Raw genomic sequence first — 18,477 nt, 5'->3', positions numbered from 1 at the left:
CTATTCAATATTTTCATTAATGATTTGGATAATGGAGTGGAAAGCATACTTATAAAATTTGTGGATGACAACAAACTAGGAGGGGTGGCAAGCACTTTAGAGGACAGGACTGGAATTCAAAATGATCTTGTTAAATTGGAGAATTGGTCTGAAACTCAAGATGAACATGAATAAAAACAAGTGAAAAGTACTACAATCAGGAAAGAAAAAGCAAATGCATAAGTACAAAAATGGGGAATGACTGGCTAGGCAGTAGTATTGCATAAAGGATCTGGGATTTATAGGGGATCAGAAATTGGATATGAGTCTACAATGTGATGCAGTTTCAAAAAAGACTAATATTCTGCTAGGGTCTACTAGCAGGAATGTTGTATGCAAGACTGGAGGTAATTGTTCTGCTCTACTCTGAACTGGTGAGGCCTCAGCTGGAGTATTGTGTCAAGTTTTGTGTACCACACTTTAAGGAACATATGGACAAACTGGGGAGTCCAGAAGAGAGCAACAAAAATGATAAAAGGTTTAGAAAGGTATGACCTATGAGGAAAGGCTAAAAAAACTGGGCGTGTTTAGTCTTCAGAAAAGAAGAGTGAAGATGGACATAATAACAGTCTTCAAATATGTTAAGGGCTGTGATAAAGAGGATAGTAATCAATTGTTCTCCATGTCCACTGAATGTAGGACAAGATGTAATCAGCCTGATCTGCAGCAAGGGAAATTTAAGTTATTAGGAAAACTTTTCTAACTATGAGGACAGTTAAGTGCTGGAATAGATTACCTAAGGAGGTTGTAGAATCCCCATCACTGGAGGTTTTGAAGAAGAGGTTAGATAGACATCTATTATGGATTGTCTAGGTATACTTAGTCTACCTCAGCATGGGGGGTGGACTAGGTGACCTCTCAAGGTCTCTTCCAGCTCTAAATTTCTGTGATTCTTTGTCCAGGACTTTGGCACAATTTGGAAAACAATTAAACCACAGTTAGGATCTGTATGCAATACAAGACCAAATTCTTTTGGAACCAGATCCTCCTTTTTCACCCATTGTTTTGTTGTGTTTGAGGTGGCGAAATAGCAGGTTCCACTATGTATGTCAAAGTAGTTCCATTGGCTAATTTGGAGGGCAATATGAGACATTTGAATTTTTAAAGTATGAATTAGATCTGTTAGGTGATAGACTCACTAAAGAGAATTGAACGTGTAATATAACAGTAACAGGAGTGCTGGGATGCATTGGAGAAATGTGATGGCTACGTAGCCATTTTCATCCTTGAAGTTATGTCATTGGTTTGCTAATAATAGGCAGACTGATTGGAAGAACTTTTTTTTTTTTTAAGGGAGCTTCATGGAAAATGACTGGACTGGAGTTAGTGAATAAGTAGATGAGTACCAGTTGTGGTTTCAGACACTCTAAAACATGAGGTTATCACCTGATATTTCCCTCATTACAGTGGTTTGACTGAAATCACAACTGAGTAGATGAAGTAAATAGCTAAACAATGAGAGGGTTTTTTTATCCTTCACAGTAATTTTTACTATTTTAAAGATAGCTATTTCCATGGCAGACATCCTATTTTATAATTAAAAGTATAAAAACCCACCACAATTCTTCATGTTATTTATGCTTTCTCAGAGACCTAGTGCTTTTGCTCTCAAACTTTGTACAGAGCACCTGGTTTGCCAGTTATTGCGAGGCAACATGCTTTATTGTGAACAAACGAAATTGGCAGCAGAAGCAAACCTTAAGAATATTTCCTGCATTTGCTTCAGTTCCTTTTGCAACATATTCTCCCGTTTATGGCTAATCGTAACAAGAAGACTCCTGATACCTTCAGCTTTCAGTGGTTGTGTCTGCATTAGCCTTTTCCCCTACATATTTCCCACCATTGCCAACACCAACGCAGCTCCACCATGGGAAGCAGCAGTGAGAGTGCTAGTGTAGAAAAGCCACCTGCATCGTCTTTATTGCTGTCATGCACATGTATCCCTACATGTCTGGAATGCCCCCATTCCAGACAACACGGTAGTAATAACGTCACTGGTGACTTGTTTACACTTATCAGTGGAGCTGCACCAATCTTTGCGATGGAGAGAAATATTTTGATGAAAAGGGTAGTATAGACAAAGGCAGAGAGGCGTTGAAGTGCATTTATGATAAGAAGAGAGGCTATGCTGGTACCTGCTTATTAAATAGCTAGGACTTCTCTTAGTATTCCAGGCCCTGTCTGCTTGCTGTTCTGAAAGATATGTTAGCCCTCTGTAGCTATTTCAGATATAGGAAAGTTAGCTGAGGTTGCATTCTTCCTCATAATCAACAATATTCTTAACTAAGGCCTTGTCTACACAGGAAAGTTATACTGGTATAAGGTATCAAGTATCAGAAGGGTAGCCGTGTTAGTCTGGATCTGTAAAAGCAGCAAAGAGTCCTGTGGCACCTTATAGACTAACAGACGTATTGGAGCATAAGCTTTCGTGGGATGCATCCGACAAAGTGGGCATTCACCCACGAAAGCTTATGCTCCAATACGTCTGTTAGTCTATAAGGTGCCACAGGACCTTTGCTGGTATAAGGTAAGGTATGAATTTATACCTCTATAGTTATACTGGCAATTCCCTACATTAAGAGTGACTTTTCTGGGTCAGCTTATGTCACTTTGGAAGTGGTTTAAGCAATACCAGAAAAAGCCATTTTTATGCGGGAATTAGGGAGTTATGCAAGTGTAACTATATCAGTATAGTTGTACCGGTATAATTTTGCCACTTAATTTCCCTGTGTAGACGAGTCCTAAATTCTAATTGCAGAATTTGTACTACTGGCCATGGTATCTGAGCCAGAAAACACCAAGCATGACTGTTGGATCCCAGGTGAAGGTTACAGGACTGGCAGTTAGGGGAAAAAAATGTTTTATTTGTTAACTTAGCTATTTGTTATAAAGTTACTCAAAGAGAATAAATGAGAACCTCATGATGCCATTTTTCCCATTGTCTTTTTGTTATGTTTGGCCAGTTCCTAGCACGTTGGGGCCTCTCATCCCTGAATATGGCTTTCAGGTGCTACTGCATCACAAATAATTATACTTTTAAGAGTATAACACACCTTAAGCATATATTCTGTGAAACATTTGTGATGTAATAATCATAAGGCAGCCTCAATTTACAGCACCAATATTTTTTGTTGAAGATTGGCCATTTTTAAGTCTGTTGTTGAGTGTCCAGGGAGGTTGAAGTGCTCTCCTACTGGTTTTTGAATGTTACAATTCTTGATGTCTGGTTTGTGTATATTTATTCTTTTACGTAGAGACTGTCCAGTTTGGCCAATGTACATGGCAGACGGGCATTGCTGGAACATGATGGCATATATCACATTTAAAAGTGACCATTCTTCAACAAAAAAACTTCAGAAACAGACTTCAGTGAGAAACTGCAGAACTGGAATTAATTTGCAAACTTTACACCATCAGATTAGGCCTAAATAAAGACTGGGAGTGGCTAGGTCACTACAAAAAGTAATTTTCCCTCTGATACTCACACCTTCTTGTTTACTGTTGGGAATGAGCCACACCCACCCTGATTGAATTGGCCTCGTTAGCACTGACCTCCCACTTGGTAAGCTACTCCCATCTTTTCATGTGCTGTATATTTATACCTACCTACTGTATTTTTCACTCAATGCATCTGATGAAGTGGGTTATAGCCCACGAAAGCTTATGCCCAAATAAATTTGTTAGTTTCTAAGGTGCCACAAGGACCCCTCATTGTTTTTGCTGATACAGACTAACATGGCTACCCCTCTGAAACCTTTAATTAGACTGGTATACATAAATCAGTACAACTTTCTAGTGTAGACAGGGCCTAAGAGTTGAGAGGGTTGGGGGCATTCTAAGCATTCAGTTCCTGGCTCAAAGGAGCACTGACTGCAACAATAGCTGTGGTTGCTCACGGCTTGTTGGAGTCAAGTCACTAATATTGAAAATTTCATAGATCTTGGGAAATGCTGTACGTTTTCTTTTCTTCCCATTAGTTAATATTTGTCTTGCTTCCTTCTTTCCTTTTAGCCTTGGTATTTTTTGTTGTTTTTTTTTTTTTTTTTAAAAAACCCTGCTACATGTTGTTAGCTTGAGATTGTGGTGTTCATAAGTGAAATTCACACTGTGTTCATTAAAATGATATAATTAGATGAGCTTTGAGTTAGCTCTTTGCCACACTTCCTCATCGGAAAATGGTACAGTTTATGATGAACCCAGTAGCTACTAATGTACATAATAACTACAGAAGCCAGTTCTTGTTTTGTTAGTTATACAAATAGAATGTGAAAGATGTCTAGCTGATCTATTACTGCCCTACTATGAGATCATAGAGGTTAGGGCTGAATCAAACCTTGGGCATAAAATGTTTGGGGTGTTGGTTTGGGGGTATTTGGAGGTATTTACCCTAAATGGTCAATACTTTGGAATAACAGATTTTGAAAGCAACATTTTACTTACATGGCTTTTTTGATGTGTTGCAAAGGGGCAGGGGGGAGTTAAAGTTTATTGGGAAATAATATAATTTGAGGGACCTATGTATAAGGAGGTATTATGGGCAGATTATATGAAGAATGGTGAAGGGAAAGGAATCAAAGGTCAGATTGCAAGAAGACGTCAACCCACTTTGCCCCCCGGGGTGGAAGCCTTTTGTGGAAGGTAAGAACAGTGACCCAGTTCCTGATGGAGACCTCTTCTTTCAGCTAGCTGAAGCTATGTATTTAGGGGTGGGGAAAGAAAGGGAACAGCATGTAGGAGAAGAGTAAAAGAGTACATAGCACTAAAATGGAGCAGGGAGATAAGGGTGAGGAGCAGAGGAAAAACTCAAACAAGAGAAGACAAAACAAGATTAAGAAACAGAAAATCTAGCAGGAGAAGAGCAAAATGTAGGCATGGGGAGCAAGATATGCAGACAGTAAAATAGGATTAGACTGGGAGAGTGAAAATGCAGTATAGACATTTGAGACTGGGAGATTAACTTTTCTCCTGCCCTGGTTTTTACTTGATATGTCGAGTTCTTCTGTTTTGGAGAGGGAGTGCTCGTTCCCATCCAACTCTCCCATTGCATGTTCCAGCTGTGTGTTTTTCTTTCAGTTTAAACCTGTGGTTACCCTAGAGGTGATAGATCTGCAAACTAAGAGCCAGGTCCTCAGCTGGTTGAAATAATCGTCATAGCGCTGTTGACTTCAGTGGAGCTGTGCCAGTTTACATTGCTGAGAATCTGGCCCTAAAGATTATGGTCTCTGATCGCTCTGCACTGTGCCATTGACATGTGTGTAAAATGCCACCAGATCAGAATCCAGATGGCACTAGCGTTAAAAGCTACACAAGGTGCAGGGCAATGGAGAATTAGGTTCTGAATGTTTCTATAGTGCTGAAAGAGGAAATGGAATCACCATGAAAACAGTTGTTCAATCTGATGAATTATTTAATCCAGACCACAAATGTCTTTTTGCACATGTGATGCACAAATGTTCTTTCAATCTGAACACACCCTTTCCTGTCACAGATGTCACAATTCTTAAAACATCCACTTGTTTATCTAGTTAGCAGTTTACTGGTGGGAATATATGGGTTGGGTGGGTTGGAGGCAGAGAGGAATTCAGTTGAAGAACAAAGCAGTCTTTTCCGGTATCTGTGGGTTGGCGGTAGAAGTATTCTTGGGAGCGGTCTGTGTCAGTACTTTTGGTTTCTGAAAAGAAAAGTATAAATTAGTCTATAAATAACACTGAGTTCAGAATTCTGGGCCAGACCCTCAGCAGATGTCAATCAGTGTGGCTCTCGATTGAAGTAAAAATTACATCAGCTGACAGTCTAGCCTTCTCTATGCAACATTTTTTTTAAATAGATCATTGCATTTTTAACACCATCTTCTTCTAAAATAAGTTCGTTTGTCAGTAACTCTGCCCCTTTTCCAAGAATTGTTTCACTTACCAACAGAGCTGATGCAATTCTCCCCTTCCTGTTCTTCCCCTGCCACTCAAAGTATAGCTTAAAGTGATTTTCTTTTGTTTCTATGTGTAATTTAGAGCATTTCTAAAGTGTATTATCACCACACATGCAGTCATGGGACATAGTCAATTCTCCATCTTGGAGGCTTGTCCAACACGGTATTTTCTCTGATTTTACTAAACGGATAGGAAAAAATGATTTAGTTAAATCAGTGCAACCCTTTAGTGTGGATGAAATTACAGTGGTATTTACAGAGGTATTTATATCAGTATAGCTTGTTTTGGCTCAAACACTAATATAAACACATTTATACCAGTATAACTGTCCACACTAGAGACTAAATCGTTGCAACAACTATGTGTAGACAAGCTCTTAATGTATTCATATGTCTTTGAGCATCCTGTCCAGTTTTTCCTCTCTATTTTGGGTTCTTTTCTGGGGGAATGATTTGGTTCAGTAACTATCCTCCAAAAGTTGAACAGGTTATTAAATTGCCATACAAACACATTAGTTAGACACACTGCCAAATATTTATATTTTAAAGGATACTTTAATATTCACACATGAATTTAGGGCTTGCTATGCCAATTTCCTTAACATGATGTAGGATCTTCCAGAGATGTTAGCTGAAAGTGTCTACATTTCTTCAATCTCATATGGCTATTATTAGCAGTACATGTTTATAGTGTAGAATTGCCCAAAGGCCTCAGTCCTGACTGGAACTCCATTCTGCTGGGCACTGGATAAATACTGGGCCACATCATGGTCCATTCCACAAGCCAGCCCAGGGAGTTGAGGGGACATGTGTCCCTTATTCCCTTGGGCCAATACACTGTACCACCGCTTCCTGTGTGTAGGGAGAAGTGGGCTCTGAAGAGCTGCTACATTCAGGTAGGTGGGAAAGAGCCTTGACTCGGCTCCCCTCCAGTGTGCCCAATTACGTAGTTTCACTGGTGCATCAAGGAGCATATGCTGTGACGGGTGTAGGCCTCCCTCCACAGAGCAGCTAGGGGAGAGATTGTGACTTTGTAAGGCAAAATCTCTCCACTTGTGTTGCTCCTGGAGTAGCCTGTGATGTGCTGCCCCTTACTCTGGTGTGGATCACAAAGAGATGATCTTCTAGACCATAGGAAAAAGATAATTCCTGCCTCCTTGGGCTGGTGTTAAGCATTTATATAACTTAATTTCAGATATTTTGATTTAAGAAAAATTGTACAGAGTGGTGAGGAAACATAGATTCAGCAGCATGCTAATAAAATGTAGTAGTCATTCTATACCATGGAGTATTTTTTGTAAAGCCTCTTTTATTTAATGAAATGATTGGCATTTGAAAAAACTTCTGCACAACTATTTTTAGTCGGTGATTTACAAGTTAGATAATCAGTTTGTCACCACTCAGATCATTGAGTCCCCATGAGTATAGTGTTTGTTTGACAGTTAAAAAATCTACAATATTATTTAATTTTAAAAATTCCCTTTTTAGCTAGCTGTGTGGCAAGGAGTTTCCCGGACATGTACTGTAGTTCAGATGATTCATTGGTTTTTGCTTCTCCTTTTAAAGGATTGCAACTTTCTATAAAGCAGCAGTTTAGCTTTTAGTCTGAACACAGAAAAGCAAAACAATCAAAGAATCTTTCAAGCTCCGTTCTTATTCTAAAACTAATTGCTTGATTTATTATGCACTTACAGGAATTTGTAACTGTCCTGGTACGGGACCCTAGGATACAGAAGGAAGACTCTTGGCATTCACATATAAACTATGAGATATTCATTCATGTAAGTATGAAAATAACATAGTAAAAATACTTTGCACTTATGTAGCACATCTATTCAAGGCTGTGATCTCTTCAGAAATATTAATGATTTAAGCCGTACAGCACCACTGGGACATCAGCAGGTATTTTTATGCAGATGGGGAAATAAAGCAACAGATAAAGTGGCTTGGCCAAAGTCATGCAACAAATCAGTGACAGAGCTGGGAATTTAATCATGATACACACTGGCTCACATTTGTGTGCTCTAGTATGCTCTGTTCTCTGACAGATACTGTTCATGGTTCAAATTCTTAGCAAGACGACCGATGTGGCAGACTTTTCATAGTCACTGGTTTTATCATAGTAAGAAAAACCATTGGATTTCAAGTATCCGTGTTTATACAACTCTCTTTTCAATGAATAATCCAGTTATTTGCTTCATAATCAAAATTCCTGAAGCTGTTTTATCTGTCAAGCTATTTGATTGTCATAACTCTGTAAATGTTCAATGTGGCTAGACATTTATATTGTGCCCAGTTCTGTGGTATCTGGGTACTTCAAGTGTTTTTCTTAATGCTTATAATTTTAGTGTACTGCATTCTAATAAGGATACATTTGAAATTGTGATTCTATCATATCCTAAATCTGCCATACATTTCATTTAATTAAACATTGCTGATTATTCTTCCATTACCACACTTTGCTGGATGAAACGTTGAAGGGATTATAATAATTTCCTCAGTCTAGATCCTGAGATTGAAAAATATGACCTATGAAAAATTTCTTCCATCCCCTCATGTTGGCAGGATTACTGGGTTCAGCCTATTACTGTTTTGAGTGTAAAGTGTCCCCTACAATATTGGCTATCAGACAAACATGGATCACTTTGGTAGAAAAGTGAAATTACATCCTTTGTCACACATTGATGCTGTACTTTGGGGCAGCCCATTGTTGGAAAATTGACAAGAAACTGGTAATGTGGACAGAGTGAATGCATAAGAGGATAATTTGGGTCTCTCAGAGGTTCGGTTTCTGCCATTCCAAGCACTCCAACAGCAGTACACCATACCTTGTCCAGCTGTCTGCCATTACCTGCGGCTTAAGCCTCTCTTGAAGGATTTATTTGATCCTGTTATACTGGAAGCACTGGAGACTCCAGAATTGTTGCAGATATGGAGAGCACTCCATAGGTTCACCTGACCAGTTATAGCTTCTTACGACTTTGTGGCCCAAAAACCCCTCCTTAATTTAGATTGCTAGCAACAAGCATTGAACAAAGATTTGTATATATTCTTGAAAACTAGCCAACAGAGAGATACCTTGCAAAGCATTAAAAACTGTATGTATCTACAATTAAGGCTGATTCAACAGAAAATTTATATTTCATTCACACTGGTCACTGTACAGCTTACAATACCTTGCCAAAACAAACTGCTGTTGGAGATGTGGGTCTCCCAGAGCTCAGATGTTTTGGGACTGTCCCAGGATACAATCCTTTTGGCTAGAAGTGGGCAGGAGGATTAATATGATAATGGATATCTCTTTAAAAACTACTTCCCAGAACTGTGTTTTGGGATATATCGCATCATCTTGGAAACTTTCCAACTCATGGAAAACTTGTTCTCTAGAGCAGTGCTGGTAGCCAAACGACTCATACTGCTTAGGTGGCAGGGCAGACTGCCTCCAGGGCTAGAAGCTTGGCTCAGCAACTGGGCTTACCTAGCAGCTAAAGAGCAGGTAACATTTCTGAGAAGAAGGACCTCAAACAGATTTGGTCCGACTTTTTAGAAGTCTTTGATTAACTCATAGTGGATGGAAACTGAGATAATACTCTCCTCTCCTTCCCTGCTCCACTCCCTTCCTTTCTTTTCCCTCCCTTTTTTTCTTTTCTTATTTTTTGGGTGGAAAATATAAATTAAAAAAATCTTGCATAATTACTCAAATATTGAGGTGAGAGTTTGAGAGCATGAAGTCATATGATTGCTAAATAAAGCCACAAGTCTGTCAGCACTTATTACTTGTGTGTGGGAGGAAAGCATTCATCATAGTAAGGGCAAACAATCAAGTGACTGGTAACTAAGGGCCCAATCATTACATCTGCTTTTCCCTGCATAGCAAGTATTCATGCTAGTCCTATTGATAGAGCCCTGCGCATGCGATCCACAAAAATTATCTGCGGATGCGGATATCCGCAGATTTGCAGAGCTCTACATTGGGGGCTGGACTGAGGCTCCGAGGCACCCCCCGTCTGGAGCCCGGTTGGGGAGAGATGCGCTGGCAGCTGTGGGGGGCCATGATGGACCGTCCATCTATCCTGGGTAGGGAGCAGTGTTCCCTCAAATTTTTCCCACCCACGTGCAGAATGAATTTTGTTATGTAAAGCAATATGGAGGTGATGTGAGGGGGTGCAGAAGGGTGCTCTGGGGCTATGGCGGGGAGAGAGGACTCCCTAAGCTCTCTCTCCCCACAGCAGCACCTGGGCTGGGGAAGAAGAGGCGCTTCTTCCCACTGCGGCAGCTTCGGGGCTAGGGCCGCAGTATAGGCGCTCCTTCCCCAGCAGGTCCAGGCTGGGGCTGGGTTCAGGCCAGGGGAGGGCTGCTGTGGCAGAGTTGGGGCCGGGGGAAGGGCGCCCCAGCTGCAGCAGGTTGGGTGCCGGGCTAGGTTGTGGCCTTCCCCGGCTGCGGCAGGTCCCTGGGTGGGTTCCCTGAGCGCCTGCGCTGTGCAAAGAAGGCTGCTGGACAGAGACACAGCTTACAGCGAACTTAGCCAGGGGGCCCAAGCAGCCCCCCACCCAGGACATGTGGAGGGACCCAAGGTCTCCACAGATGCCAGCGCAGCTCTCTCCAGCCGGGCTCCGGCCAGGAAGGGGGGTAGCTCGGAGCCACAGCCCAGCCACAATAACAGCTGGGCAGGCAGCTGTGGGGAGCTGCGGTGGACCCTCCACCTGCCTTGGGCGTGGGGCCCGAGCAGCCCACGAATCCTGTCCCTACTCCCAAGGCAGGTGGAGGATCCGCGCCGCATTGCAGATACTGTCAGAGCCTTTCCGCATCTGCAATGGTATCTGCAGATATAGTCCATGGATATAAAGTGGATACCCATGGATTTGCAGGGCTCTACCTATTGATTTAACTGGGACTATGCATGCTTGGAAGGAGTAAGTGTTTGCAAGGTAATGACCAGAGCTATTTTAAAAAAAACACCCTTTTTTGAAATGCAAAAATTGGAGTTTTCTGTTGGAAGTCATTTTCTGACAAACTTTTTCACCTGATGTAATTGATGTCTTCATTCTGATCATTCTTTGCTTTCAAAACAAAGTGAAGAAAAATATATTTCCCTGAGAAGTTATAAACTGATCCTGATCTGGTTCAAGATACAACTGTTTACATAGCTATTATACTGAACTGAATAGAAGTCAGTCCTTCAGCTTTCAGGGAGAGAATTCTCAGTACCTTTTTGTAGTATGAAATATCTATGCTGTTTTCTTAAGTCTAAAGGATTTACAGGTAAAGTGAGTCTCATTTCCCAACAGACAAATAGCATGTGCTTTACAAGGAAAACATCTTGTGTTAGACGACGCTTTCGAGAATTTGTATGGCTGCGGCAGAGACTTCAGAAGAATGCTGTGCTACTGTGAGTGACTTTTTTTTTTTTTTTTTAATTCTTCCATTAAATACAAGTTTAATACTCTGAAGATGATGACACACGCAGGTAGGGTTTTTATCTGTTCTGAACTATTACTAGAGAATCATATAAGTTAGAGTTGGGCAAGACTTTAGCCCATATACTCTGTACCCTACCAGTGCAAGGTTGTTTTCCACAATATATTTTCTAGTGGTTTGCGGCTATTTCTACACAGTAATAAAAATTTTGCGGCTGACCTGGCCTCTGGGACTGAAAAACTGCTATGTAGATGTTCGGGCTCAGGCTGGAACCATTGCAAGGTCCCAGAGCTTGGGTTCTAGCCTGAGCCTGAATGTCTACACAGCAATTTTTCAGCCAAGAGCCCAAGCCAGCTCACAGTTTTTTATCACTGTGTAGACGTACCCCTGCCTTGCCTGGAGTTAAACATCTCAAGTAGTGGGGCTTCCACCATTACCTTTTGGTAACTATTCCCCAAACTAGTAAGGCTTAACGCATTTAATCTTATATTTTGTTGCATACAAGTCTGAACAGCTAGTGCTCTTGATGAATCATTAAAGATAACAAAAATGTAAATTACACTGTTCTACATTTTCCTGACCCAACTGTTCATCCTTGGAGTCTAGGTGTCTATATACCAAGGTTCTCATATGGTCCTTATCACTGTGGTGTCTGAGCACCTCCCAAAATGATAAAATGTGTACACAAAGATACATTTCTCTCTCTCTCTTTCCTCCATTCATCAGAGACTGGCTTTGCTTTATATTTGTCCAAGATATTTTTTCCTTTGGCCTGATGTTGTAATTTATCCTCCTAAAATTAGATCACTCGCATAAACTATTTTTCTCAGCCACTTCATTTTTGGTTTTAACTCTGTATTTTATTTTTTAAAGCCAATTACCTGAACTTCCATCTAAAACTCCCTTTTTTAATATGAATAATCCCCATCATGTGGACCATCGTCGACAGGGCCTACAAGAATTTCTTGAGAAGTAAGTACTGCATCTCAGTGTGTGTTTATTGTTAATGAAGTCACTAATTTGCTGTATTAGACAGCTCATCTCTTGTACGGGAGAGCCATCTTGTGGCGAGCATTATATATTGCTCTTTTAGATTTCCTCTGTCTCTCATGGACACATTTTTGTATATACCACTTCAGCTGAACTGTTGCTACCAAATTTCAGCTGAAGTTCTGCACATTTCAGTGTATTGATTAGAAATTGGTATTTTTGTGAAGCATCACAGTGTTTAAATTATTTCATGGCCTTATTTTGGTTAAAAATGCTCTTCTGGTAAAATCTGTTATCTTTCAAGAATGAGATAACTATGTTAAAACAAAGAAACAGGTTTACATTGGTGAGGAAACTAATGTTAACACCTCTCTAGCAAACTCTGCTTAAACACAGTGGGATTGGGGAAACTCTCTGTAATAAGGAATCATTTAAAAAAAATGTCGCTCTCATACTACAGCTGGTTTAGCTGAACTGGGGTTAATACCTATGTTTGGGTCCCCTAGTGTAGATAAGGCAATCTCACAATTGGCACCATTTTTACCACTTTGCCAAATAAGTTTTATTCCAGCAAGCATAACTAAAACAGTGATCAAAATAATCTCCCAGCAGCACCAACACTCCTTCACCTGAACTGGTGATACCACTAGTGGAAATTTGTTTGGTAAATTTCTCCAGTGTAGACTTGGACAGTAGAACCAGGCCCTGTCTCTTCTTGCAAGGGACATGGTTTGTGAAAACATTGTTTAAAGGGATGGAGCAAAAGAATTTTTTAAAATAGCCTCCTAGGCTAGGGTCCAACCCGAGCTAGAAAAAGGTTTTAAGAACGGTTTTAACATGGCATTTAGCTCAACACTCTGGCTGTTTAATAATACCTAGCTCTTATACAACACTTTTCATCTGTAGATCTCAAAGCACTTTACAAAGCGGGTTAGTATCATTATCTGTGTTTTGCAGATGGGGAAACCGAGGCACAGAGACCTGTTCAAAGTCATCCAGCAGCTAGCTGCAGAGCTGGGACCCAGGTCCCCTGAGTCCAAGCCTAGCATTCTAGCCACTAGACCAGGGTGGGCAAACTTTTTGGCCTGAGGGCCACATCGGGGAATAGAAATTGTATGGCAGGCCATGAATGCTCACAAAATTGGGGTTGTGGTGCGGGAGGGGGTGAGGGCTCTGGTTGGGGGTGCAGGCTCTGGGGTGGGGCTGGGGATGAGGAGTTTGGGGTGTAGCAGGGTGCTCTGGGCTGGGACCGAGGGGTTCGGAGGACAGGAGGGAGATCAGGGGTGTGGGAAGGGGTGCAGGTTCTGGCTGGAGGGTGTGCGTTCTGGGGTGGGGCTGCGGATGAGAGGTTTGGGGTTCAGGAGGGTGCTCCAGGCTGGAATTGAGGGGTTTGGAGAGCGGGACGGGGATCAGGGCTGGGGCAGAGAGTTGGGGCATGGGGAGAGGCTCAGGGATACAGGCTCCAAGCGGCGCCTACCTCACCTAAAGTGGCTCCCGGAAGCAGTGGCATGTCCTTTCTCCGGCTCCTACGCAGAGGGGTGGCCACGTGGCTCTGCAAGCTGCCCATCTGCAGGCACCGCCCCTGCAGCTCCCATTGGCACGCCGGAGGGGGTTATTGGAGCATGTAGGAGCCGGAGTGGGGCCATGCTGCGGCTTCCAGGACCTGCATGGTGTGGCCCATGACCCAGCGCCCCAGCTGGAGTGCCGGAGAAGCCCCTGACCCAGTGCCCTGGCTGGAGCGGGGCTGAGCTGCATAGTGCGGCCCCGACCCTGCACTCTGGCCAGAGCGCTGGAGCAGGACCGAGCCGCGTGCTCCGGCCCCTGACCCAGCACCCCGGCTGGAGCGAGGCCAAGCCACGTGGTGCAGCCCTGACCCTGTTCCCCAGTGGGAGCTCACAGGCCAGCTTAAAACGGCTCGCGGGCCCATAGTTTGCCCACCTCTGCACTAGACCAACCATGTTTGTACCAACTTGTGGCTTTTTCTACCATTTGTAAAATGTCCTACCATTGCTGTCACTGGTGCAGCTCCGTTTGTGGCTGCAGTGGTAGGAGCACTAGTAAGTCAGGCTGCTACCAGCCACCAGCTTTTTAACCATTGTTTTGTTTAGAGCTACTCTGAGCATGGGTAGATGACATGAGAGTTACAACGCCAGTCTCCGTAGAACTTACCAGTGTGGACCTCTACTAGTAGTAGCAAAGGCAGGAATTTTTAAGCAAGTTACTATGCTTTTTGGTGCATGCTCTTCCTGGCCAGTGTCACGTAGCTTTAAGCAGAGTCCTTTGCTCCTAGTTTGGGAAGAGTAAGGGAAGATCTGTGTTAGCAGTGTGCTCAATAACTGGCAAGAGGGTGTGTGTCTATAGTGACCCCATTAGTCATTTCAGGAACAGTCTTGTCTGTTCCTGCATAGAGTCATATCTAATCTTTGTTGGCCAGGACTTTAGTCATGACACTGCTTGAGGGTACATGACACTAATACAGAGAGTGGAGGAGGCTTTAGGGATTGCCCCTCAACCTCACTGATTAAAAACAACTCAAGAGTTGGGAATACTGATGGTTTGGACAAAGCCTGTGGTGGTTCATGTATCTGTGTGTGAGCTCTCAGCCTTCTCTGTGCCATGATGTGGATAATTGTTATTTTTAAAAATACTCTAATTTTAAAATGAAACTTGTAGGAATGGTGATCAGCCCAAACTGCTCCAAAGTGACTTTTATTACAGGACACACAGTATTTCCATCCAGTGGCTATGTTTCCAGAAATGACATTAAAACAGAAATGTACTTTCTTTCAGCTTTTTGGATACTTGTAGTTAAAATGACTACTGGGATAGGAGAATGTTGAGCATTTCAAGCATATTGCTCCATGAACATTAAAATGATTAGTGTTCGGTGCATCAAAGTTTTTAAACAGGGTTTTTCCTCTTATAGTAATGATTTAAATGTTTGTGCTTCAGTGCTGCATGAAAGGTGGCATCGTTCTCCCAGACATTCTCAGCCACAGGGGAAAGCTAGACTTGAAAGGAGTTTTTAAAAATATGGTTGTGTTAGGATAAATTGGCTTGGCATTGACATCCTGTGGCGCTGCCCTCCGCTGGATGGAATGTAAGACGTCCCAGTTTGCAGAAAAGTTCTCTCCATTAGCTGAACTAGGATGCTGCTCCGGATGCCTCTATTTTGGAGATTGTGGGTTTTTTTCTTTTTTTGGAACAAAATGTCATGAATTCTTTCCCCGAAGCTGTATTTATGTGACTCATTGACAAGCGTGAGATCTGCATAATTCCAGCACTGGATCAGTGCAGATTTTTTTTGTATGACACATGCTCCAACAATTTAAAATAGTGGCACTGACATATGGTTAGTCTGGGGCCTTTCAGATTCCTGTCTTGATTTTATGTACATTTATGGACTCTTTTTTTTTTTTTTTTTTTTTTTTTTTTTTTTTGACATTGCTTAGTACTTTAGGTCTAAATTCTGTGCCCCACAGTGCCTATAGCACAGAGCCCTCAGCAGCTCCCTAGGGCCGCCAGGCTGTGCATCTGTAAACAGCCACTTCCTGTGGGAGACAGAACATCCTTTGAGACAGCAAGGTAGCACTTATACAGATGCTCTGCGCTTTTATACACCCCCACACAGCAGTTTGGTGCCTCCAGTGTTCCAGGGGGAGCAATAGGGGGAATCAGTCATGGAGAAACTGAATGGGACCCTACAGGCCAAAACAGCAAAAGTGAGCTATTAGCCAGGGCAAGGAGACAGGTGCCTGTCGGGCAGAATGACACACAGCGCGCGCGTCCCCCCATCCCCCCACAGGCCTGGCAATTTCTTCTGGGAGTGAGCAGAACAGGGATCACAAGCCACACGTGCTAACCAGCTTGAGGAAGATGGGGTCATGGGTAAAATTTTCAAAAACCCTCCTTGAATCTTAGGCTCCTAAGTCTCTTCTGAAAATGTGACCTATGCTCCTAAATCACTTATTTGCTTTTGAAAATGTAATGCACCATCCCTAGCTCTTTTCTTTTTTTTCCTCTCCTCCATCCACCTCTCTGTGTGGGAAGGTTACTGCAGCAGCTCCCAGGGCACCTACGGAAGACAGAGGGCCGAGAATTTATGGAGGGCTGGTGGGGAGAGGAGGCTCATTTGCATGAGGTTCCTACCCCGCACCGTTGAAGCACTCTGTACTACCCAGCTGGAGAGTGGATGTGGATCTTTGTTGTTCCCCACCTCCACACACCATCCTCTGGATTAGTTAACTCTGAACAGCTAGTTACTTAGACATACAGGGTTTCTGCAGCTCTTCCTGCTGCATAAATCAGGGCCAGGATTTGACCCTTAGTTTGAAACAGAAGTAAAGCATTATAATTCATGTTGGAAGATGAGGTTGGATGAATCTGGCTTTATCATATATTTCCAGCACTGATCCCATTTGTTTTATAGGGGATTATCATTTTGATTGACAAAAGGACTGTATAACTCAGTCCTTGTTACTGTCAAGTTCAATGTTTGAGAACTCTGCCTCTATTAGCTAGACGTCAGATTGCTAATTTTCAGTCATCAGTTGCTTTTTGGGAATGAGGAAAACTACACATTTTCCATTGGAAATATTCCTGAAGACATATTGTGATGCTGATGAATTCTCCTTTAAATTCAAACAAAAAAGCTTATTACTGAATTGAAAAAAAATCAAGAAATTATCTTTACTAATACTAAGTTTTGTTAGACCCTCTTCCTTTTCACCCATTTGTTCTGCACAAAACTTAATTTTGGGGCCTAAAATTACCTAAAATGGTGATTTGCATTCCTGTTTATAACAACTCCAATATGTATTTACCAAAAGCAATTTATTGTATTTAAGTTGCATTCCATTATTTTGCTTTAATTGAATGAAACTGGAGTTATTTGCTCATACCAATGTGTGGTTTAGAAAAAAAAGGTAAATATCTATTAGTAATCTCTTGAGAGTGGGTATTCCTGGAAATTACAACTGGGAAACTTGCTTAATATTACATCTCCTGACAAGAGATTAATATGGAAACAGATTTAAATAATGTTTTAAAAAGTCCACTGCTGATTCGCCAAACCAGTTCCTAATCCTGCCTCCCTACCCTGCATGCGTAAATATTATGTGTGTAGTCCCAATGGGCCTGGTTCACTTTTGCCCTGTACCTTGTGTAGTCATTTGCATCACTGCAAAGTGGATATTAAACACTACTATTCTGATCTGGTTGTACTTTACTCTCACTTTGCATTGTATAAATGACTACACAAGGTACAGGAAAATAGTGAACCAGGTCCATTGACTACATGTAAGGTTTACTCAGGCTAATAAGGGATGCAGAATTGCGCCCCATCTTTCTATTAGCATTATTCTTAATAGAATGCTCCAAATATTTCAAATTTGAGTTGTGCTGAACACTAAGTAACACTTAGTACGGGATCCGGCAGCCCCTCGTAGCTGCTCTGTTTAGTTAAATTCTCTTTCATATTCCCAACTAGCACCTGCTGCCTTTCACACTGGCCTATTATCAGTACTGTTTCCTCTTTTATAAAAAGTATGAAGAAATATAGGACATTTTGCAAAGGAGTAAACAGAGCTTTTTTGACTGTGGCCTGCGTTTCCCCATTCTCCGTGTTTGAATCTGTGTGTGTGTTCAATAGAGGGCACCAGAACACAGGCTGTGATCAGTTGTTTCTGGTAAGTTTTATTTTTCCCCCTCTCATGATCTGATGTAAGTGGGCAGAGTAAATTTGCTGAAAACGAAATCAGAGTGTTAACCTTCCACACACATTCAAGTGGGCATCTGTCATTGTATTAGGTTACAGTAGATACAGGAAATCTTTAGTTAGGATTAAGTTGTACTGTTCAGCCATATGCTGTTCTCCTCCAGCAGAACAATGTATAATATACCTAATAAAATCACATTGAAGAAAACCAGATTTTGGCCTTTGTCCAAATAAGACACACCACATGTTTTGCCTTTTGTAAATGTTCTCTCTTTAGCTTGGGTGAGGGAACAGTCCCCATGTAGCATACAGCATCTCCTCAAAAGCTATGTGCTTTCTTTTGTGTATCAATTGGAATTTTATTAGACATCTGCTCGGGTCTAATTTT

The 18,477-nt window shown here is 41.9% G+C and overlaps 1 protein-coding gene across 5 annotated transcripts in view; it reads left to right on the top strand.

Annotated features, from left to right (window-relative positions):
* SNX10 (sorting nexin 10) overlaps window positions 1-18,477 on the top strand; it is a 61,029-nt gene that overhangs the window by 36,421 nt on the left and 6,131 nt on the right. For all 5 annotated transcript variants that reach the window (XM_074945751.1, XM_074945749.1, XM_074945750.1 and 2 more), the window contains 3 exons: window positions 7,660-7,746; window positions 11,254-11,354; window positions 12,257-12,355. In XM_074945751.1, the coding sequence (XP_074801852.1) occupies window positions 7,660-7,746; window positions 11,254-11,354; window positions 12,257-12,355 (287 nt within the window). The remainder of the gene's footprint in view (window positions 1-7,659; window positions 7,747-11,253; window positions 11,355-12,256; window positions 12,356-18,477) is intronic.

Source organism: Natator depressus, chromosome 2 (assembly GCF_965152275.1).
Source record: "Natator depressus isolate rNatDep1 chromosome 2, rNatDep2.hap1, whole genome shotgun sequence".
NCBI lineage: Eukaryota > Metazoa > Chordata > Testudines > Cheloniidae > Natator > Natator depressus.
Note: the sequence above shows the minus strand (reverse complement) of the source record. Positions and strands in the feature narration are given on the sequence as shown.